The sequence below is a fragment of the Sorex fumeus genome, unplaced genomic scaffold (genome assembly GCF_029834395.1).
Source record: "Sorex fumeus unplaced genomic scaffold, SorFum_2.1 ptg000086l, whole genome shotgun sequence".
Classification (NCBI taxonomy): Eukaryota; Metazoa; Chordata; class Mammalia; order Eulipotyphla; family Soricidae; genus Sorex; species Sorex fumeus.
Genome location: NW_026606143.1, coordinates 32,170,596 through 32,195,358, shown reverse-complemented (window position 1 = coordinate 32,195,358; position 24,763 = coordinate 32,170,596). Strand labels below are relative to the sequence as shown.

The window sequence follows — 24,763 nt, the reverse complement described above, 5'->3', positions numbered from 1 at the left end:
AGAAGACGTTTGGCTTTTGATTTACAGGGATTTTTTTTCCTCAAGATATGAACAATAGAATGCCACACTCATTTCTCCCCCCTTCTCAAATCGATTATCTAATATTTAGGTCAGCCCTAGCAAAACACTGTCTTTTTGATCCCTCAGACTCACTATCTCCTAGGCAACTGATTGAATGAAGAAAATAGAAAGCTTCACAGAGAAATATATAATTTTAAAGATTTGAATAAATGGAATGACACATCTTGCCCCTCAGCCGGGAGGGGGACAAGGGATGTGAAAGAGAAAGAGACAGAGACCACCAGGCACAGTCAGACATCACATTTTAACACCAGTGCGTGTGGGAAATTTTTAACAGCTTTATTGAGATGATTTACATATCATAAAATTTACCCACTTAAAATTCAATGTTTTTTTATACATTTACAGAACTGTTCAACCATCACGACGATCTGATTTTAGAACATTTTAATCACCCTAAGAAGAAATCTCAAGCCCATTAGCGGACCCTATTCAATCCCACACCAACTTTGGAGCTTCTTTGGGGGGGAGCACATCTAGAAGTACTCAGGGATCACTCCTGGAGAAACTGGGTATATATGCAGCACTAAGATCAAACGTGGGTCAGCTATGTGCAAGGCAGCCACTGTAACTGCTGGCTATACTATGGCTCACTTCCCCACATACACCCAGCCTGGGGCAAACACTAATGTATGTTTTGATCCTCAGGGTCTGTATATTCTAGGCAGATGAGTGGTCTTTTGTATCCTGCTTCTCCACCTGAGTCTACTATCTTTAAGGTTCATTCATGTTGTAGCATATACTGGTATTTCATTCTACCACCAAATAATATTCCATTGTATGGGAATAGCACATTTTGTTTATCTGTACAGCTGAAGAATATTTGGGATGTTTCTATTTCTGTGCTATTATGAATCTCACTGCTATGAACATTTATGTACATTTGTGTGTAGACATATGTTTCCATCTTTCTTAGATGTAGAATGCTGGGTAATAAGGGGCCTATATTTAAGTCTGAGGAAAAGGGAGACTGATTTTACAAAGTAGCTGTACCACCTATATTACCACCAGCAGTGTGTAAGTTGTTCATAACATTCCTTTATAACTCTTTTAATTTCTCTAGAATTGGTAGTGATTTCCCCTCGTAGTGCTTTGCGTTAGTGGTTTCATTCTTTTCCCCATTTTTCCCCTTGGAAGTGTAGATAAAGATTTGATAACTATTTCAAAAAAAATTTTTAGATATCATTGATATTTATGTATTATTTTTCCTATTCTTTATTTCATATATTCCCATTCTAATAATTATTTCCTTCTTCCTGCTTGCTTTGGGTTTAGGTTGTTCTTTGTCTGGTTCCTTGTGGTAGAAAGTTAGGATCTATATCGAAAGGAAATGAAATCATTGTCTCAAAGAGACATCCACAACCCTCCATTCATTGCAGCATTTTTCGCAATAACCAAAACATGGAAACAATCCGTGTGTCCATCACCAGAAGAATGTCACTGTCACTGTCCTCCCGTTGTTCATCGATTTTCTCGAGCAGGCCCAGTAATGTCTCCATTGTGAGACTTGTTATTATTGTGTTTGGCATATCGAATACGCCACAAGCTTGCCAGGCTTTGCCGTGTGGGCAAGATACTCTCAGTAGCTTGCTGGGCTCTCTGAGACAGGCAGAAGAATTGAACCCGGGTCAGTCGGGTCAGACGTGTGCAGGGCCAAATGCCCTACCCGCTGTTCTATCGCTCCAGCTCGGGTAAAGAAAATGTGAAATATTGACAAACACACACACAGAGATATTATCCAGCTATAAAACGGAAATCCTGCCACATCTGACAATACAAATGAGCCTGGAAGGCATTATGCTAAGTAAAATAACTCAAAGCAAAGAAAATCTTAAATTTGGTTCACCACCACCACAACTGAAAGACATGGCAATGACATGTGTTAGTTACATGAAGTAAACTCATTGTAGTAATCATTTCATAATATAGCATGCATGTGCGTCAAACCATCATACTGTATACCGCAAACTTACAAAATGCAATACATTAATTATACCTCGATAAATCTGGGGGGATTTTATATCTGTTTACAATTTTAGGGATTGGCAGCTTTGAATTCACTCTCAGCATTATTTTAGTGGTATGCAGTAAATTTCTGGATATTGTGGCTTTATTTTCACTTATTTCAAAGTATTTTTAAATTACGCTTGTGGATTCTTCTTTGATCCACTGGCTATTTAGGGGTATACTGCCTAGTTTTCACATGTTTGTGAATTTCCCAAATTTCCTTCTGTTGCTGATTTTTAATTTAACCCCCCTTGCTCTGGTTGGACATGCTTTGTATGATCTGAATTCTTTTAAGTATGCTGAGACTTCATGGTGCAGCCTATGGTTTCTAGTCTGCAAAATCTTCCATATGTATCAAGTCACTGGTTGTTTCATGAAAAAAAAGAATACTTTTTTGTTATTTTCTAGAAACCATTAAAATTCCTCCAACCCTCTGGGATGGATCTTAATGCTTATTTAAGGTTTTTAATAACAACTAGGGCCGGAGCAATAGCACAGAGGGTAGGGCATTTGCCTTGCATGCGGCCAACCATGCCGACCTGAGTTCGATTCCTCCACCCCTCTCAGAGAGCCCGGCAAGCTACCGAGAGTATCTCGCCTACACGGCAAAGCCTGGCGAGCTCCCCGTGACATATTTGATATGCCAAACACAGTAACAAGTCTCACAATGTTACTGGGCCTGTTAGAGCAAAATCGATGAACGACAGGAGGACAGTGACAGTGACAGTGAATAACAACTAAAACCGAGTTCAGTGACTACCCACTTTACCTTTACTCAGGGACATTATGAGGACAAAAACTGAAGAAAGAAAGTCAAGTTATTATTCTCACAGTGTCCCTGGGGGTCAAAAAACAAAAAAAACAAAACAAAAATGTGGGGGTCAGGGAGGGGGTTGGGGGTGAGGAATAAGACTGGACTTCTTAGGAGATTAATACCCAAGAATAGCCAAGATCACTAACAGGAGGATTACTCCATGGCTTAGAGGCCAGCCGGGCATGCTAGGGGAAAGGGCAGCTCAGATAGAGAAGAGAGCACCAAATAAAGGGAGTTGGGAGGATCCTCCCAGGATGGGAGATGCATGTTGAAAGTAGACTATGGACCAAACATGACTGCCACTTGAATGCCTCTTTTACAGACCACAACACCCAAAAGGAGAGAGAGAACAAAAGGGAATGCCCTGCCACAGAGGCAGGGTGGGATGGGGGGGGGGGGGAGGGATACTGGGATCCGTGGTGGTGGAAAATGGGCATTGGTGGAGGGATGGGTACTCGATCATTGTATAATTGAAACCCAAGCACAAAAATTTGTAAGTCTACAACTGTACCTCATGGTGTTTCACTAATAAAAGTTAATAAAAAAAAAAAAGAGTGGACTTCTTACCTGACAGCTTGGAGACCAGTTTGCAATTTGCCCAAAATGCCACAGAAATGTGTGGGAGGCAGCAGGTCTGGGGACTGCTAACACCCCTTTTCTGTGCAGCAGTTTGAGTCCCCTATCATTGAGCTTATTTAAAAGGTCTCCAGAGAAAAACCCAGGGAACATGCAGTTCAATCCTCAAAAGTGTTTTCGCGTGCGTGCGCGCACGCGCACACACACACATACACACACACACACGCGCGCGCATGCACACACACAGGAAGTTCTGGCTATTCTCTTCCACCCCCCCCCCCAGATGGGGACAATGAGGGCAGCGCACCTGGCACTGCAGCTGTGTCCACCGCCGGCCTGACCATCAGTTAGGGAGAAGGGCCAGGACATGTCCTCAAAGTTTAGAGGACAAAAGCTTCCAGGTCTTATAAGCACAGAAAAGGGAAAGATTCCCAAGACTGAACCAAGGCTACAGATGGCACCGGTGAACAGGCTGTGTTGACAGATGTCATTAGAAACAGGAGATGAAACTGAGGGAACTACAGGAGCTAAAGCCCGCCAATACAAGACCGACAGCCATTCCCTTGAACGGACCGACCAGTTCTCCACCCACAACCAACTCTCCTTGGAAAGCAGGAACCCATGTGGGTCTCAGTAAAGGCCAGACCCTCCCATTCAACGGAGGGGTCCTGTCAGGTGCCTTGGGCAGTAGCTCCCTGTCTTCTGGGCACGCAGGGTAGGCCTGGTCAGCAGACCACAGCACCCTCAGGAATTCTGTGCTTCCAGAACCCCCAGGCGCAGGCATGTGGGTTTGCCCTAGGGCTCCATGTATGGGTTCAATGGGTTCCATGTATGGGTTCAATGCCTAAACTCAAAATAGCAGCCTCTGCCACAAGGCAGGAGAGAGTGAGCTAAGCTATTTTATGTCCAACCAGGGGGTTAACGGGATGAAGATAAGCGGAGAGGCCCCATCTTTCTATGCAAGCAGACAGAGAAGCCCATGGAACTGTTCTGACATCCTGGGGCCTTACCAGCATTATCAAAACAGGTCCCTGGAATTGCAGACTAAACCCCTGGCCCAGCATCTCCTGTGCACCGGGCCTCTCTTTCTTGGGCCTACCTGCTCATCCCGGGACGACCAGGTCCCAAGACATGAAGGGAGAGGGGCAATCTCATTCAGCTTATCACTTGCAAGCCTTCCCTAGGGGCAGCCTTTTCAGTGTCAGCCTCAGAAGTGTTTGTCTAGCATCCTCTGACTGGTGGTTTCTGAGCCACAGGCGTTAGGAGTTTCACTGAGTGTTTCTCCCAGTGCCAGCCACCCACTCTGTGCCTTTGCACTTTCCCATTCCCCTGTGCGACAGCTTCTGAAGATGATCTCAGGGATGCTTAAACAGCACCTGGCCCTGCGTTTCCAAGTCCAACACAGCCCAAGGCAGAGAACCAGCCCATTTTCAAGAAGTGCAGCTTTGTGATCAAAGAGATGCTGTTTTCGTTACCAAACGACGGCTGAGTGCCTGCACTATGCCAAGGGGCTTTCTGTCAGTCTCCAAGAGGGCACCAGTGGATGTAGCTTGAGGCAGATTGTGTTCGTCCAGAGAGCTGATCTTTTCTCTCTAACCACCCCCCCTTTCGTGGAATTTTTTTTCATGGCTCTAATTCTACACAGCACCAGGAAATGTTGTCCCAGTTCTTCTCAAGTGTACTACTCTCGTCATACATGCTCCTTCCTGATACCTGGAAATATGCATCATCCCTTCAGAACACGTCTTATACTGACAAACTTGGGTAGACCCGGGTTCCACTCAGGATTGAGGAAAACAAGTGCACATGCAATGGTGCTACATGGCACACGCATGACCTCAGCAACATTCTCAGAGTCTGGGCCATCAGATGGGACTTGTACAATTCCAGCATTCCATGTCACATGAAGAGCAAATGAGCAAACTTTAGTTATGCCTAACTATGTAGACTCTGGCTATTCGAAGGGACCCAAGTCTTCAAGTAAGAGGGGGAAAAAGGAAGTTCAGTTGGCAGGTGGATTGTGCACTGTGCAGTGTTTGAAACTCTGAGTGCTTCTCCCCGCACCAACAGAGCAGTAATTGTTGAATTAGTTCCCAGACTAACCCAAACATAGCTAAAAATAAGGCTCATCTGCAATGTTATGAAAAAAATAGAAAACAATGAAATTTAAAAGATAACATTTTATTTATCATGAATACTTATGCTGAAGCCTGAGCAATAGTACAGCGCGTAGAGTGCTTGCCTCTCACTGGGAAGTCCCAGGTTTGGTCTCCCAAACCCCACAGGAGTTGATCCCTGAGCTCAAAGACAGGAAACAGCCCTGAGCAGTACCAGGTGTGGCCCAAGAAACCAGAAGAAAAAAATAATTATATTCAGTACCCAGAGAGCAGCAGTAAGGACGCCCTACAACAGTAGTTTCCTGTAGAGAACTGACAAATGGCAACAAAGCCAACAAAGTCAGCTGGCTTTTTCTTTTACTGCCTGCTGACAATTGAAAACAACATCAGTAATAAAATACTGCTCCTTTGAGGAAAACCTAGCTCAAAAAAAAAAAAAATCCCAGTGAAAAAGCAGTGGTACTTGGAGCTATCAAGGAGAATAGTATTTCCAAATTAATATCTATACCTAGACTCATCCCTACAGAAGTTATTTTTCTTAACGGTTCTCAACAATGATCCTGGTCGGGGGGGGGGGGGGGGTATATAGCAGATGACACAAGGATGGGGAATCAGGTCGTATGAGTTCAATTAAGAAATGTTAGAAGAGAAACAAAGGAGGTTAAAGAGAATATTGTGCAATTTGAGAGACTGTGGGTTGTGAGAGGGAACTGCAGGACTGGAGAACACAAAATCAACGAGGCAAAGACATCTTGCACACGATCCACTCCCCGCCCCCACCCACCATCCGCCAAGGAGAACGGAAAGGTGGGAGGAGGCATTTCTCAAGAGAGCCACCAGGTGGCGCCACAATCACCACAAAACCAAGGCACAGATGGTCCTCTGGGTGAAGGGAGGACTTGGGTGGAAAGTCAGCAAAAGGCCGATTGAAGTTTAGCTCAACGACTGTTCCGAGGGGCACTTATGACTTTAATATTCATGCACTGTTACCAAGGACACAGATACTGAAAGGCGGTAACTAGAAGTAAAATTCTAAAAACAATCTTGTCAATGACCCACACATTAAAAAACATAGGAAACGTATGGTATAGCAACACTTCTCCAGAACAGCTTCTCACAACCCGTTTCACCAGCATCTCTCAGCCCAAAAGACAGTACTTCTCAGACAAGAAAATAAACAAGGGGGCCAGGAGACAGTTCAGCAGCTGGGGCACATGCTGAAACATGTATCAGACCTAGGTTCAATCCCTAGCACTATATGGCTTCCTGAGCTTCACAGGGTGTGGCCCTAGAGACCCCTGAATGCCATTTTGGAGGTCCTGGTCGTCCCTAGCATTGCAGGGTTCAAGTAGCTCTTCATTGGGCCAGAGAATTGAATGGCTAACCTGGCTGGCCAAGTATCACTGTCTACTTCCCCCATGTCCCTTGAGTACAAAAGATAAACAAGGACAATGTGTTCTAATATAAATAATTGTATATAATACTGGCTACAATTTTTTTAAAAAACAGTCCTCAAAATCTATTCTTGGATCAGTTTAAAAGACCTTTGCATGGCCTCCTTGCAGTCAGACATTTGAACCCACTGAACAAAAAGACAATGAAGTCACCTCCGGATAAGTCATGCGCGCAGACACACACGTTACCAAATGACTACATATTCTCACCATCCATGTTCACTGCCAGGTTGCTGCTTTATTTTCATCTCCCCATGAAAATAAAGTCCAGTTCAGGTGAGAGCCAAGAGCTTTCCCCAGGAAGTAATACTTCCTCTTAACTCTTAGTGTGCCAGAAAGTTAAACAACACTACAGATGATTGGCTGAAAACCTTGAAGAAAAATCTAACCTAAGGCAATACCTTTCATATTCTTACTTCCCTGGAGGTAATTCCCACTTGTTAATTAAAACATCTTAATTAAAAACTCAAGACTCAGAGACTATAAAATCCAGATCCCGGAACCGCGCGGCCGCATTCGCGGCCGCGCGACCTCTTATCAGAACATCTTTTTATGATATTTTATTATCTCATTCCTACTTTGGACAAACTTGCAGGCTATCGAATATAGCCTGCCCACAGGGCAGAGTCTGGCAAACTCCCCGTGGCGCACCAAATATGCCAAATACCAGTAACAATGATGGGTCTCTTCTCCTAAAGAGCCTTGAATATAATCTCAGGGCTAGGATGAAAGAGACGTTACTGGGGCCTGCTCGAGGCAATCGACGAATAACAGGATGATAATTAAAAACATCTAAACACAAATCCCCAGATTTGCATCTACCTGAACCACTAAAACACTGAAATCCAAAATTGTTGACTTCTTTCTTATTATTAAGGACACACTTTTTATTTCATCCATTATTTACAGTTTCCCCATCAAACAAAGAACCCACGCCTATGAAACTCCATGTCACTTCCTCGGAGGCGAGGTAAGAGATCCAGGCCAGCATTGAGCAGGTTTGTAGCACATGCATACACCCTGACACACTGACATGCACACGCACACCTACCCCTCACTCATGTCACAAGCCAAAATGTTCCTCAAGAGTATTAACTCCAGTAGTCAATGCTAAAGAAATGAAATGTTGACCAAACAAAAAAGGGGGAAGGGGAAATGCCCTGCCACAGAGGCGGGGTGGGGTAGGGGGATGGGGGGGTGTTGGAGGGCTGCTGGGATCATCGGTGGTGGAGAATGGGCACTGGTGGAGGGATGGGAACTCTATTATTATATTAAAAAAAACTCCCCCTCAGTAGAGAAGAGGGGAAAAAAGGCCAATTGGGCCAGATTGGTTTGGGGATTCGAGTGGCAGGTGAATCTGAGTCAAAGAAAGGTAAAACATTAGGCAACACGCTTCAAAGAGCTATAGACAGCAGACCCAAATGGAAAGCCCATCCATGCGGCAAACACTTAGGCCCACATTAACAATGAAGGGCATGTACGTGTGTTTCACATCCCATCCACACACCCAGTGAATTCTCAAGAATTTCTGCCCTCACTTTTAAAGCAACAGTGTGTCACCAGAGGCAGAGCAGCTGCTAGTTAGTCCCTCTGCTGAGGAAAAGTTTCTTTAAGGATCCATAGGACCGAGCAGGCTTCAGCTCAGTCTGAACTAAACTGTTTAAAGCACTAAACACCAGAAAAATGAGACCCCAGCGTCATGTTCTACAATCAAAGTCACATGCCATACCAACTCTGAGAATGCCCCCCTCTCAACCTGAGTCTCATCTCACAGCGTCAGAGCCTCTCTGAACATTCCTCCTTAGAAGGGGCAGTAAAATGCAAATGGCGTAACAAACCTTAAATAAAGATGGTAAAAGCAATTTATAGTCCAGGAGGCAGAGGCCAACGTAGCAGAGCAACTTAAGATGATGATAAAATACATTTTATATCAGGAGAGCATACCAACATCATCAACAGTAATAATAATAATAATAGCAACGAATAAGTGTGCAAAATACAATAGTGACTTACCAAACACTGATTTCATGATACACTGGAAATAGAAACAAGGACATATAAAGCCAACCAGAAACCCGTGGAGTGGCTTCACAATCAAAATGACACGATAAGAAATATGTCCCCACCTGGCCATAAAAAAATCAAAAATTTTTAAAAATTTAAAATTTAGAAAAAAAGAAAGAGTTAAGTAGAAATCATCTGCCTCACAGGCATCGGGAGGGGTGGGAGTGGGGTATATTGGGGTTCTTGGTGGTTAAAAATAATTATTGGGATGGGTGTTTGATCATTGTATGACCAAGACTTAAACCTGAAAGCTTTGTAACTTTTCTCATGGTAATTCAATAAATAAATTTAACAACAACAATAACAAAAAACAAAAACAAAAAAATGGGATACAGTATTTACAAAAAATAAATAAATAATGATATAAAAAATGTGTGGCACATTCTCCGCATTCCCCAAATGACATGTGCAGTGGGACCAACTGCTTGCTCGCTGGTAGGACTGGCTGGGGTTCTGAGAGTTTCTAGATCTGCCACAGGAAGAGCAGCCGGCACACAGCCAGGAGTAGACAAGCAGCTGATGTGTAGCACTGAATATTCCTTAGTATCCACCCCAAAGTGAAGAAGGCACAACTTCCAAACTTAGAGGCAGTCAGATGGAGAAATGTTCCATGAGGACCGCTAACAATGCAAAAACCTGAAGGACTTGAAGCCCTTACACCAGAGCCCCATGCAGGCCAGGAGGGCACTGATCAAAGCCTGGATGCTTCCTCCACACAGGACCAAGTTGGAGGGGGAGTCCTTTACACCCAAGTCTTTCATTTCATTTTAATTCAAATAGAAAGGAAAATATCCAGTCCCTATTCAAATGGATGGTCCGCTCATTTCTAAGAATGCATTTAAGTTATGTAGGGGTGTTTTGAAAAAAGGTTCATTTTGGTCCATTTGAATTTTATTAGGGGTCTGAATGTTTTTCAAACAGATTCTCCTGTAGATCACTGTTCTTATTGTAGCGGGCCCATGAGTCTCCTCTAAGGGTTCAATAATAGAGGAAACAGAAAAGTCAATCATTCTCAGAAGGAAACACAACACTTTTTCTGTCCTGTTCATGAGAATGACATTTGACTCCAAGGAAAGCATACAGATGTTTGGGCTGCAATCCGTCAACATATGGGAGACTGCGATAACACGAGGCTAGCCAACCCCCACCATGACAGTCAAAATGAAAAATGACTTCTTACTCCTCAGGAAAGATCCTGCTTTTAACAGGAAATGCCTTTGCTTTAACTTGGATCCTGACCAAAGACGGGACCAGGGTAGGAACATCACAACTGTCCCTACAGTCCCTGATCTGGGCCACAGAACTGAAGGCTGCTGTACGAGCGGCTTCCACTCGCACCATTTCAGTCATGTTTTTCTCAAACAAGGAGCCCACAGTCATTCCTGTACCTCCTGAGATCAACTCTGTAGCAATCTGCAAAGGTTAAAGCTGAAAACAGAAACTCATTGGTCCCCAAACATTTCCACACTCCTGGCTTCTCTCTCTTTTTTTTATTTTTTGAGTCTATGAATAGCTTCCTTCCGATTTTGGGTTATCTTCTGACCTTATTTGGGTGCCTGGGAGGGTGAGCTCATCCATGCTGAGAGGTACGACCACCCACCGGCCACTGTCCCAAAGCGACTTAGGTTCTCAAAACTGTGGGACACTATTGGACCAACTTCTTTGACTAAGTCCGCCTCAAGTTCTGGACCCCAAGGAAGGGTTCCAGGTCAGACTGTATTGTGAAACAGATTCTGGTGTTTCTTTCTTTAATAAGTCCTAAGTCGGTATGGAATGATAAGACCCACAGAAGAAAAAGAAGCCAAGCTCCGGCTCAGCAGAAGAGCACGTGCTTCGCATGGGTGAGGCCCTGTGCTAGGCCCCTAACCCCAGGGGGGAACAGAGAAGAAAACAAACATGTGTTATTGCTATTCATCTCTCACGGAGTCCAACGCTGAATCACCAGGTAGACTCATATCCTCTAAGATCCCGTGTTAGTCCATCAAAGCGGGCTATTTCTAAACTCTCCATTCTAAAAAGCTACTTCCCTCTATAACAAACAGCAGTAGACAAAAAACATTCAAGGCATTTCTAGGGACAATGCCTGACGGGGACAAAGGGAAGGAGGAAATTTCAGTCACTTCCGATAACTCATAAAACTTGAAAAATTACTTGGAAGGAAGTGTTTACAAGTAACTAGAATCATCCCTCAGATTAGCCTCTGATCCTTGTTGAAAGGGGGAAAAAAGGGGGTTTTCATTGATTTGGGGTGGGAAAAATGTAGCTTTTGAGTTCAGCACAATGAACTATTTATCTGGCCTGACAAGACCAATCAATCTGGCTCGCTGTTCATTATAAGGAGTAGTAGGGCACGACTAGCCTTGATGGGCAGGGGCAGAGCCAAGGGCGGCACCGGCCCTAGTACACAATGCTTCCCTTCAACTCAAGATTTATGTTCAGCCCAGGTGACCAGGGGTCAGCGTGAAGCCTGGGACAGGATGAAGATGGCCTGCTTTGTTATGTGTTTCATACTGAGAGAACACCCCATGCTAAGGTCTCTGAGCTAAGGTCTCTGAGCACCCGACAGAGTCAGTAAGTCAAATACTTAAGGGTGAAGTATTGCTCATAGTTTAGCTACTGGTCTAAGGTGGAAGCTTAGCAAAAAAGGACCATGCAGCCAGTCCTTTTTGGACCATTTTTCAGTTCGAAAACATCCCACTGGGGGAATTAGCAGGTCATATTTTTCTCATTGTAAAGAGTCAAACAGCTGAAGAGTTCACATCCTTTGCTGACTTAAAGTTTGGGGTAATTATTTGTTTGGGGGGGCACACCTTGTGATGCTCAGGGCTTACTCCTGGTTCAGTGCTCAGGGATCACTCCTGGTAGGCCTTGGGTGACCATGTAAAGAGCCAGGGATTGAACCCGGGTCGGCCATATGCAAGGTAAGCACCCTACCTGCTATAATATTGTCTGGCCCCCAAAATTCTCGAACAAATAATCATGTTAATCCCATAACGTAATTAATTCCATATCTTCTTAAGCCAATTAGATATCTTATTTACTAAAGAAAAACAGGGCTGGCCAGAGAGGCCATGCTCTCTTTATCAACATGGGTTCAATTTCTAATCCCACTGATTCAAGACACATCAAGGGGAACACCAGAGTCTTGTCTCAGAATGGGGCATTTGCAGACACAGACACAGTGATCACCAACTCTGGAAGCCCAAATAGAGCAGCACTTGGGAACTCTGGAACCCAGGTGTACCAATGCAGGAGGTACTTGACACGCAAATGCAGTTGTATGATGAAGAATTCTTAATGCTCAAACTGGAAAGTCCCCAGAATTTGGTAGGAAGGGATTGAAAAGAAATAGGCCTGAAGAGAAAACCTTATAGCTGTGAACCAGAATGGGCCTCTAGCCAATCTTGAATGTGAATAATTCAAAATCAGAAATACAGCCCAGGGCAGCTAGAAGGGGCAGAAGAAGCAGCAGGAGTGAAGCTAACGTTTCCAGCACTGTGATCAATGGACAGTTTACTGGACAATTCTTAAGCTGTCTAAATTTTATGAAAGATTAGCTGTTCTGCCCCACAGTTATGTAAACTGGCCTTCTTTTTTTTTTTACCAGAGTTCTTTGCTCATATATTTCCTGCTCCTGCTTTTGAACAGCTCTATATGTCTCTCCAAGGAAGTAATAAGCCTGCAGCTTGATGCTAACCCGCCATTGGCAGGCGGTCTGTGTGCCCAGGACTCAACCAACCACAGTCAGAGTAGGCTCAGGAAAGGCTGAGAAGATCTAGCTGAAAATCCGACATAGCAAAAACCTGAGTCAAGTGTTTTTCCTATCATTTCAGACAATAATGGCACAAAGCGGGGGGCTGGGGAGAATCTCCAACCAGCTGATATCTGAAAACCTGTCTGATTCGGATTTGTGAGCTGAGGTGAGGCTTTGCATATTCTGGTTCATAGACACTGGAAGACAGCGGCTCCAGGGGGGAAAAGGAGTCTGATAAAGCCCACCCATAAGTACAAAGAGCCTGGCTCAGCCTGCACCACAGCATTTCAATCATAAAAATAGATGCGAAAGTGAAAGGCAAGAACCCTAGCAAAATCATCGGTTACAATTTCAGTCCCGTATCCCCATGTTAAGAAACGCTTTTACTGGGTCCCTTTATTAGAGTTCTGATGTTGTTACTTGCTGTCTGCGTGTGCCTATAGCCATGTATATGTATTCAAAATGCACCCCAAAATATAAGGGCAATATCTGGGGGGGGGGACTGGGGGAGGGAGGGCAGTCCTTCTTCCTTTCCATACCTCTCCTGTTGCTTCTTAGAATTGTTTCAGAAGACAGCAAAGCATTTCCACTGGCTATATCGTGCCTGGGCTTTTCTGGAGCTTTGCTGGAGAGAGGGTCTTTCTTCATTTCCTTCTTTATTTCCTGTGAGGAGAGATGAGAGAAAATTAAGATTGTGGTTTGGAATTTCAGAATGCGTCGTTGATAGTTTTGAGCTTTGGCGTTCTGAAAACGAACTATAGTGATCTCAATTAACATCGTGGTTTCACAACACTTCACTTCCCATATTTTGCAGCCAATTTTCCTGACAGTCATTTGAATCCTAGAAAATGGAATAATGTTCAATATCATGATGTGACCTTGTATGGCCTTCGCCATACTATTGGCCAGAATGAGAATGTATGGTATGACTCAAGGCCACCATAAAGAGCTAAGTGACAGCCTGTTCTACTTTTTGAATAATGACAAGCTTTGGCCAAGCCAAGTAACCTCTTAAAAGCCTTCTGGTTTCTATTCTTCCCATCAGGGATTTAGGGCGGTAGATTTCCACATCACTACAGTGCTCACAATTATGCAAACCCCCCCAAAGAAGCTGATTGAAGCTCGTTTTAGTCATCAAGTTCTGCAGGCAAAGAAAAACATAAGGATAGCAAACTAAAATAAAAACTGCCATTTCCGGCCAGGGGTCAGCAAACTGCTGCCCCCCGTCACTTTTTATAAATAAAGAGCTTCATTACAACCAACCACCTTCATTCGCTTAAGTCTTCTCTTTGGCTGCTTTGATGCTTAACCACAGCAGAGTTCGGTAGTTAGAACAGAGATCAAAGTCTAAAATATCTGTCTTTCTATACAAAAGGTTTGCTCGAAGGGGTGCCTCTTAGCAAAGAGACATTAAGGTCTAGGTTTGGGGGAAAGGGTAGTGGGCCACACCCGGCTGTACTCGGGGCTTTCTCCTAGTTCTGTGCTCAGTGATCTCTCCTGAAGAGACTCAGGGGAGCATGCAGGGTGCCGGGAATCAAACTGAGGTCGGCTACATGCAAGGCAAACACTGTCACCCCTGTTCTGTTTCTCTAGCTCTGGGTTGTTATTTTTCACCCTAATGGCTGACCGGGTGGTTCTTGAGTGCCATGTGTGAACAGCCTGAAGCAATAGACACTCACAGACAACAGGTCTGGAAATTTCTGGGTTTCAGCCCATGATCACAATGACCTCAGAAAAACACAGAGCTCAGGGGTTCAACATCAAACACCAAGAAGGGCTCCAGGCTGAGAAATAGGCTTTTTTTGATTATTAAAATGCTTTTATTCAAATTAAAATATATAGATGGATTTATCATTTTTATTAGTGAAACACCATGAGGTACAGTTGTAGATTTACAAATTTTTGTGCTTGGGTGAAATAGGCTTTTTAAAGGAATTCAGAGTGAGAACTGGAGACAGGCTTCTGTGGAATGAACAAGAGTTAGGCCGGGAGGCCCCCAGAAGACGGCCATGGAAAAAACCCAGTGAAAGCTTGTCAAAAGCCAGCCCCTGCCTGAGCACTTCCTACACACCAAGTGTCGGTTACCGACGCCAGTTCCCCCGTTGCTGGCTCCGTACACCCCAGCCTCACCCACCCACCCACCCTCCCCGGGGGCCCCACCGGAAACCAACTACTGTGGCTGGCGCCTGGCTGGGTGGAGCTGCAGCTGGCGCCTCAGGCCCTCACAACATGGAGCTGTGTGCAAGTGCGTGTGCATGGACACCCACCTCGGCAGCCCCAGCACCTGCTAGAACAGCAGTTGCCGGGGCTTTCTGCAGCCTCACAGGCAGATGGCAGCGGGCACAATCTGCAAACATTGCCTGCCTGAGCCGCCGGATGGGCTGCTTCCCTGGCCAGAGCTGCCAGCCTGCACCAGCTCTCATGGGAAAGCAATGAAACCCGCAAGGGCGCTTGGCTCCCAACCCTTACTTCTTTCGGGGGTGGGGGGGAACAGCTGCTCACACCCCACTTTCCCACACAGGATGCTATGACTACACTCGCAAATATTCAACCTGCATACAACGAACATGACCCAACGAGACCGCAGGCAATTTCGCCAAGGTGTCATGCAGAGAAGCACAGGGAGCCATGCAGGAACAGGGGTATGTGTGGGTGTGTGCATGGGGAGGGGGGGAGATTGGAGAGGCTGGGGTGGCGACAGGAAGGAGCCTTGGAAGTCGCCATGATCAAGAGTGATTATTACACCGTAGGCTTCAGAGCAGCACCCAGGAGCTGGGGAGGCCTTGGCTGAGCAAGAGCTGAGAAATCAGTCCCAGGAGAACGGGTCCAAAGCTGGATTCCTTGGTCCCTGACGCAGAGACATTTGTGGATACAGAAGTCTGGTGATGAGCACATTTCTCAAGTGGCTTCTGAGAAGTCGCAAGGAAGAGAGAAAATCTTTTTTAAAGGCCCTGCAGGGCTGGAGACATAGGACAAGCAGGTAGGATGCATGCCTAGCAGGCAGCCAATCTGGGTTCCATCTCCAACACCCCGTATGGTTCCCCGAATCCCGCCATGAGCGAGTCCTGACCACAGAGCCAGGAGTAAGCCCTGAGCACCGCTGGCTGTGGCCCCCAAATAAACAGACAAACAAAACAAAATACCCTGCAGGGTTGGGTCTGTAACTCAAACATCATCACAGTTGGTGTGACCCCTGTTTGAAAAATAAAAATAGGTGCAGTCATTTTTAGATGCACGCCGTGGAGGTACATGAGGCCACGCTCTGCAGCCACACACCACCCAGGTACAGCAGTTCCACAAATAACACGGCTAAGATCTATGTTGTTTCCCTCTAACAGATGACAAGATAACTCCTGGGCAACGCAGAAAGAACTGACCGACCTGAGGACCTGCTTTCGAATCTGCCATTTCCCTTAAAGTTGCCATTTTCCAAGAACCAATCAATGACATGAGGAGAAGATGCACTATACTCCAGGCTTCACACAATCCTACTCAACCCCCACCTCTTCCTTCCAACCTGCCCCTTCTTCAGTTAATGAGGGGGGGCATGGGAGGGGGTGGCGGCTGTCTCACCCACTTACCAACTGGAAAACTCAGTGTTGACTCCCAAATCTAATCAGACACCCAGACCAGTCCTTCTACTTCCTCAATCTCTGCTTGCCTCCATTCCTCCCAGAATACTTTAAAAAACATAAGTGCCAGGCAAAAAAAAAAAAAACCTGACTGGATATTTCTCCAAAGAAGCTCTACAAATAGCTAATAAGCACATAACAAGATGCGCGACAGCAGTAGCCATTAGGGAAACTCAAATCAAACCCACAATAAGATAGCACTTCACACTCATTAAGAGCTAGAATTTGAAAAAGGAAAGAAAACAAGTTTGAAAATGATGTGCAGAAATTGGAACCACTGTACATTTGGAGTGGGAATTTGGTGTGTGTGTGGGGGGGGGGGGGGGTTCCGGGCCACACTGAGTAGAAGCTACTCTTTGACTCAGTGTTTGTGGGTCATTACCAGTGGTGTTCATGTGACCATGCAGTGCTGGGGATAAAACCTGGGCCTCCTACAATAGGCATGTGCTCTGCCCATTGAGCTCTCCGTCCAGCACACTGGGGTGGGAATTGGAAACGGTGTGACAGTATGGAGAATGGAGCATTGGATGCTTATAAAAGTAATCACAGAATTGCCACATGACCAAACAATGCTATTCCTCATATGTATCTAACACAACGAAAATGAAGACTCTAAGGTTTGTTGGGCTGGAACAACAGTACAATAGTCATGGCGCTTGCCTTGCACGCAGCTGATCCAGGTTCGATCCCAGCACTACATCTGGCCCAAGCACTGCCAGGAGTGACCCCTGAATGCAGGGTCATGGTGTGGCCCACACCCCCTCCAAAAAAGTGTTTGCTAATAGTTACTGAATTATTCATATGGCTATGAGTAGAAATGACCAAAGTATCCACCAACATACAAACGGATAAATCCGCTGTTATCTATATACACTAGAATATTCGGAGCTAGGGAGATAGCTGAACACATGCTTTGCAAGTAGGGGGCCTCGTTACAATTCCAAGCACCACATGGTCCTCAGAGCACTTCCAGGAGAAACCCCAAGCGCTGTGTCAGGAGTAGCCCCTGGACACCCCCAGGTACTGGCCCTCCTCAAAAATAAATCGAAGGAATTGCATTCTATTTAAAAGAGGAAGAAAGCTACGATGTGGATAAATATAGAAAAGATTGTGCTAAATCAAATAAGCCAGACCCAGAAGGACAAATATAATATGATTTCTCTTATATGAGGCACCTAGAAGAGGCAAATTCATAGAGACAAAGTCGACAAAGCTTATTGGTTACAGAGGTTCTGTTTGCAGTGATGAAAAGGTTTCTGAAACAGTGGTGATGGTTGCACAATATCATAAATGGAATAAATGCCACTGGATTATACAGTCTACTATTATTCATTTGGGGGTATCCCAAATGGTGCTCAGGAGGCCCGGGGGCCCTCCCAGTGATTCTCAGAGAACCAGGCCCATCTTTGAATGCAAGAGCCCGAAGATGGGGTATGGCTTGGGGCCTTCGAGCTGGGATGACCCAGGTCTCCAATGTAGTGCTCGGGGCCTCCAGGGCCAAACTGTTGTGCTTGGGGAGGGGGTCTCCAAAGCCGTACCTAACAGTGCTTGGGGGACAGTGTGGTGCCAAGAATTTTTGATTTGTTTTTTAATTTATTTTATGATTCATTTACTTTAATGTGTGTGGGGGGGGGGAAAGGGGGTCATACCTGATGAAGCTCAGGGCTTCATTCCTGGCTCCTGGCTCTGAATACAGTGATCACTCCTAGTGGGGCTCATATGGGGTAATCAGGATTGAACCTGGGCTGGCTGCGCACAGAACAAGCACCCTCCATGCTGTATTATTGCTCTGGTCCCAAACTACATGCTAAGACTTGGATTCTGGGGGTTGCAGCGATAGCACAGCGGGTAGGGTGTTTGTCTTGCACGCAGCTGACCCGGGTTCGATTCCCAGCATCCCATATGGTCCCCTGAGCACCACCAGGAGTAATTTCTGAGTACAGAGACAGGAGTAACCCCTGTGCATTGCTGGGTGTGAACCATAAAAAAAAGCAAAACAAACAAACAAACAAAAAGATGTGGCTTCTACTCTTGCCACAGCAGAAGTCACTCCCCAGGCCTTAACTTAAAGCGGCAAGGGCTCAGGGAAATTCCTACATGCCCAACTGTAGAAATCAGCAATGCATAATTTGCATAAAGACACCACAGGACAGTCTGGGGATGGGCAACCCTCTACTGGCACTCAAGGGAATCCAGCTTCCCTCCACCTGTCCGGGAGCAGAGAACGAGCACCCCCCCCCCCACACACACACACACACAGAGACGTCATGACAGCAGCAGGGCTGCGTCACAGGCCTGCCATGTGAAGGGATATTTCTGCGCCCAGAAGCACCGTGCAGATCGGAGCTAAGATGGCTCACCGGCATCGGGAGGCCACATCAGCGTCAATAACGCCGCCCTAGCAAAAACGCGCTGGGACACATTTAGCAGCCCGCTGAACCGCAGCCTCACGGGGCAGCAGTGCTGTCATTACACAAGCGATTGAGAGTGGCACTAGCGCAGTCTGACTCTTATGGAGTGGAGGAGCTGGCAAGAGGTGCCCGGCTACTGCGCCCTCTGGTCCCCATCCCTGCTCCCACACCACACAGGCGCTGGCAGGGCTTTCAATGAAGGAAAACGCTGTACGGGCAAGTCCCGAAAAAGGTCCTCTTTGCATCTTTTATGTCTCCCACCAACCTGGACACAAGTTCGGGTGGCGGATTTGTGGGCGAATGAATGAACTGATGCTCTGAGCCCAACACCTAAATCAGTGCCAGATCACCATGCCTTAGGTGGGCAGCCCTGAGGGCAGTACAGAGAGCCTCCCAGAAGCTCTGCTGTAGCGTCTCGCAGAAGGCTAATGCTCCGGCATCACTGCAGAGGTGCCCTGAGGGTCCGAAAGTGAATTGGAGGGCAATGCACACAGTCATCCTTCACTGCCACCAGGAACAGTGGCAGGAGAGGGGCCGGAGCATAGTGTAGCGGGGAGGGCGCTTGCCTTGCTGGTTTAACCCTCAGCATCCCATATGGTCCCCTGAACCATGCTGAACCATGCCAGGAATAATCGCTGAGCACAAAGCCAGGAATAAGCCCTGAGCACTGCTGAGTGTGAGTTCAAAACAAACAAACAAACAAAAACAGCAGAGGAGAAGCTCCAGGCCATGGACAGGAATCCTGCATCACTACAGAGAGTAACATAGTCACATAGTAATGGGGGTGCAAGAAGGAACATAGTAATGGGGGTAACATAGTAATGGGGGTGCAAGAAGTTTGACCCGTGAGGCAGAAGCCTCCGGCTAGCTGTCATCCCAGGGAAGGCTGACTAGGATGGGTACCAAAGAGCCTGCTGGGAGGTTGAGAATGTTCCCTAAGTTGGTCTGTGTAATGATCATGCTGGTCCACACAACTACAGTCCACTGACCTGGTCTTTTATTCCATTTTGGATTTTTGGGCCACACCTAACATGTGGGGACTACTCCTGGCTCAGTGCATGGGGGTTACTCCCAGTGATGTCCAAGGGACCACGAGTTTCTGGGCATTGAACCCAGGCCTCCCACATGCAAAGCCAGCACTCACACTCTCTCTCTCTCTCTCTCTCTCTCTCTCTCTCTCTCTCTCTCTCTCTCTCTCTCTCTCCCTCCCTCCCTCCCTCCCCTCCCTCCCTCCCTCTCTCACTCTCTCTCTCTCTTTCCCCCCACCCAAAGTATATTTCTAAGATCTCTGTCCATTGTCTGCTATTTCAACTTACAAGAACAACTTCAAAATGCTTAGGGCAGAAGCTGCCCCACTCTTTAAAATCAATAAGCATTAGCATCTTGTCCTAGAAGGTAAAATAACATGTTAAGACAGCGCCTAGATGTTTTCGCGTCCGTCGCAGCGGGAGGAACGCTTTCTGAGGCAGCATCAAGGGGATAAACAGTTCAGAATGTGCTAGAAGTGCCCTACCAGGTGGGAGAGGCCAGGGGCATCTCAGCTGACATGAGCAGCCAAGGGAGGCTGCTCCATCCTTCTTGTCCTTCATTGTCTCCAGCTTCCTCGCCACCACTCTTGCCACCCCCCTCCACATACACACCTACACACAGAGCTCCCTCCTCTCCTGCCACCAGCAGTGGCCAAAGCACCCACAGCAGGCGGGCGCCACTGACACCAGGGGGAGCCCCACACCTCCTTGACCCACCAGAACCCTGGGCTAGGTTTCTCTCGGCACCAGGAGGGAGGGGGACTAGCCGGGTGGAGCCCCTTTGGCTCAGGGTAGAAGCAGGGTTACAAAGAGACAAGGTTCAGCAGCTGCCCGGTAATGGAGACTGCTTTCCCTCAGGAAGGAAGACTTACATAGGGGTTAGATGTGGCCACGGGATCATAGCTGTGCCTTCTACATTTGTCCATGGGAAACCTTTTTGCAAAATTCCCACCGACCGAGAGATAAAAAGAAATTGCCCCAAACAAGCACACCAAATTTCCTGTTCAGGATTTCTGAATAGATACAGAATCCAAGAGTAGCGTGCTCCCTACCCTGCTGCCACCACACACACACACACACACACACACACACACACACACACACACACACACACACACAAACTTCCTGCCTACCTCCCCACCAAGCAAAAGGGAATTTTGAGGAGTGATGGCCCGCAAGCATTGCCTGGGTGCGGAGATTGCCTACCCCACAGTTGGCTCCCTTCACAAAAGGCTAGTCAGTCTCAGAATGACAGGATCCAAACTGCTCAAGAGACACAGCAAGTTTTCCGAAAGCAACAGATTTCCAGGGGAGTTTCAGCTGTATGGGAGAGTCTGTTGCTTTTTTGTTTTTTAAGTATCGCACTATCACAATTAAAATAAAAATAAAGACCCATGGTTGTTGAACCATAAAATGCACCAACTTCATTAGAGAAAACTGTGGGGAAAGCACTAAGGATACATGGACTAAATGTGCTTTTCCCCCCATAAAGCTGGGTAGCAGACACATTGGTAATTTTTATTCCTTTTCTTTTCCCAGTCCTGGAAACATGCCATAATTGCCCCCTGAAAATTACATCATGACATCATATTGACATCACAGTCAACCCAGATTTTTTTTATTTTTTGCTTTTTGGATCACACCTGGTATTGCACAGGGGTTACTCCTAGCTCTGCACTCAGAAATCACCCCTAGCGGTGCTTGGAGGGACCATATGGGATGCTGGGAATCGAACCCGGGTCAGCCGCAAGCAAGGCAAAAGCTCTACCCGCTGTGCTATCACTCCACCCCCCCCAACCCAGATGTCTTATATTGACAAAATTTGCTGCCACTTAGAAAAAAGCATGGTGACATCCCACCGTAAATACACCAAAGATATTTGCAACTCAAAGCTAATAAAAGATTTACTCTTCGTTTAAGAAACAGGATGCCTAGCTTCATGTTTTTATGTAAATGTTCAACTGCTTATTTTGTAATATAATGTAACTGTGTTATTATCGCTGAAGAATCACTGATAACATAAGCCCAGGAAATATGCTCTTGATCTGCTGGACAGGAATGAGTACTACAAAGAGCTCCCTAAGTGCTAAATACTGGACAAAATAAGAACAGTCACCTTTGTGGTTCCAAAGGATAGCAGAGCTTCCTTGCAAGCAATGCAATTACCTGCATGACAGCCGATGCCTTTATGTTTAGTCCTGCTAAACATTTAGTTCAGAGGTCTCAAAATTTATTTGGCCTGCTGCCCCCTTTTCAGAAAAAAAAAATCAGTTAACACACCCCTGGAAATCAACCTTGTTTAAGTGAACAAATAAAACGTGGCTCCCAATTATACCCAAGGTGACAAGTGCTTCCTGGATCATTCTAGCACCGCCCGCCCCTGCCCCCACCCTTCTCCAGGGTGCTCAGTTCAAAATAATCGATTTGGGGAAAAAGACTGATCTAGATTATTGTCACTGGATCAAGGAGGTCTCAATACCAACCAGCCGTTTATCTATCCTTTAGTGGATACTTAGCAAGAATCTACCAAATGAATGGTCAATTTAGCAGAGTATTATGTGCAAGAGAAGTATTCTCAATTCTGCCCTAAGCTGTGACAACAAAGAACTCAAACATAGAAGTGATAAGAAGAGAGACAGGAATGATCTCCCTCACATGTAGTATATAAAGAAACATAGTTGGGGAAGAACCAGTGTCCAAAGGCAACAGAAAGAAAGAACAGGAGACCCAGTCTTCAGTAGGAAGCTAGCCACTGGGCAGGGGTCGGGGGTATAGGACAGGGAATAGACCATGACAATGGAGGTGCTGATGTGTCACTCTGGAGAACAGGTTGCTGAAAGGAGGTAAAGTGTTAATCATGAAACCCTATTAGTAACAGTAATGCAAACCACAGTGCCTAAAATGCATCATTAGCCGAGAAAAGTGCCAGGAGGTTCGCTCCATGGCTTGGAGGCCAGCCGTACATGCTGGGGGAAAAGGGAGCTCAGATAGAGAAGGGAGCACCAAATAAAGGGTGTTGGGAAGATCCTCCCAGGATGAGAGATGAATGCTGAAAGTGGACTATAGACTGAACATGATTGCCACTCAATGCCTCCTTTGCAAATCACAGCACACAAAAGGAGAGAGAAAACAAAACGGAGTGCCCTGACATAGGGGTTGGGGGATGGGGTGGATGGGGGAGTGGGAGGGATACTGGGGGCATTGGAGGTGGAGAACGGGCACTGGTGGAGGGATGGGTACTCAATCATTGTATAACTGAAACCCAAACACAAAAAAATTGTATGTCTGCAACTGTACCTCATGGTGTTTCACTAATAAAAATTTAAAAATAAATAAATAAAATGTATCATTAAGGTGCCCATCGTAGAGGCAGGCTGGGGTTCAAGGGGAATTGCAGGAATTGGTGGCAGACAAGGGACACTGGTGAAGTTATTGGTGTGGAAACATTGTATGTCTGAAACTCAAACATGAATAATTTTGCAACTCACAGCGACTAAACAAAAATGTTTTAATAAACAAAAAAAAAGAACTTAAGCAAGGAGGTCCTACAACTGGTGTTCACCAGATTACGATCAATTTCTCTTATAGGATGTACATCAGCTCTAAGAGTGGCAGAAAGAAAAATCTGCAATTATGAAAACAAGCAATACTCATTCATTTCTTGAGTGGGAATATTAGACATTCATAATCAAGTTTGCCTACTTAAAAGCTACAGAATAAAAGACTGTGCATTCTAGAAGATGTTAAGCATAACACAGCAAGTAGCAGAATGGAAGGAATTCTGATTGCTAATTCTGTGTCCAACTACAGATGAATGAATCAAGAAGTTGTGATATTTGTACACAATGAAATACTATGAAAATGTAAGAAAGGACAAAGGCATGCAATTTGCTGCAACATGGATGGAACTAATGCTGAGTTAAGTCAGTAAGAGAGAATGGGACAGATACCGAATGATCTCTCTTATACGTGAGATTTAGAGATACACAGGAGGGGAACGACAAATAGTCAAGGGCAGCAGAACTAGAGAGTTGGTCCACAGAACTGAATCATGGGGGGACTTTGGGACCTTGGTGGAGGAAGTGGGCTATGATACTGGAATGATGCATACACAGCATTAACAGTATTGCAAATCACAGTATCTCAGTAGAGATTTTTTAGTTTCTAATTTTGGAAACACTATAGAGAGGAAAGATATCCTCTCATACTTTCTGATAAGAGCATAAATTGACATGTTGTTGATTTTTTTCCTCTTTTAGAATTTTTTTATTCAATCACCGTGAGATAGTTACAAAGCTTTCATGATCAGGTTTCAGTCAGACAATGTTCCAACACCTACCAGTGTGCATTTCCCACCACCAATATCCCCCATATTCCTCCTGCCATCTCTCTTCTCTCTTCTCTCTCTCTTCTTTCTCTCTTCTCTCTCTCCTCTCTCTCTTCTCTCTCCTCCCTCCCTCCCTCCCTCCTTTCCTTCCTCTGTCCCTCCCCACCCCTTTTGGCATTATGGTTTGCAATGCAGATACTGACAGGTCATCATATTTGGTCCTTTACCCACTTCTAGCACAAATCTCCCATCCAAAGTGATCCCTTACAACCATCACTGTCATAACGGTCCCTTCTCTATGCCAACTGCCCTCTCCCACAGCCCTGGAGGCAGGCTTATTGTTTTTGCCACATTCGGCAATTCTCATGGGTTACTCCTGGCCATGTGCTCAGGAATTACTCCTGATGGTAGTTGGAGATGCCAGAGATCAAACCCATGTGTGCAAGACAGATGCCCTACCTGCTATACCATCACTCCAGCCCTCAGTTGATTTATTAA

The 24,763-nt window shown here is 45.7% G+C and overlaps 1 protein-coding gene across 3 annotated transcripts in view; it reads right to left on the bottom strand.

Annotated features, from left to right (window-relative positions):
* Positions 1-24,763, bottom strand: part of SH3KBP1 (SH3 domain containing kinase binding protein 1) — a 388,497-nt gene that overhangs the window by 221,501 nt on the left and 142,233 nt on the right. For all 3 annotated transcript variants that reach the window (XM_056131073.1, XM_056131074.1, XM_056131075.1), the window contains exon 3: positions 13,407-13,530. In XM_056131073.1, the coding sequence (XP_055987048.1) occupies positions 13,407-13,530 (124 nt within the window). The remainder of the gene's footprint in view (positions 1-13,406; positions 13,531-24,763) is intronic.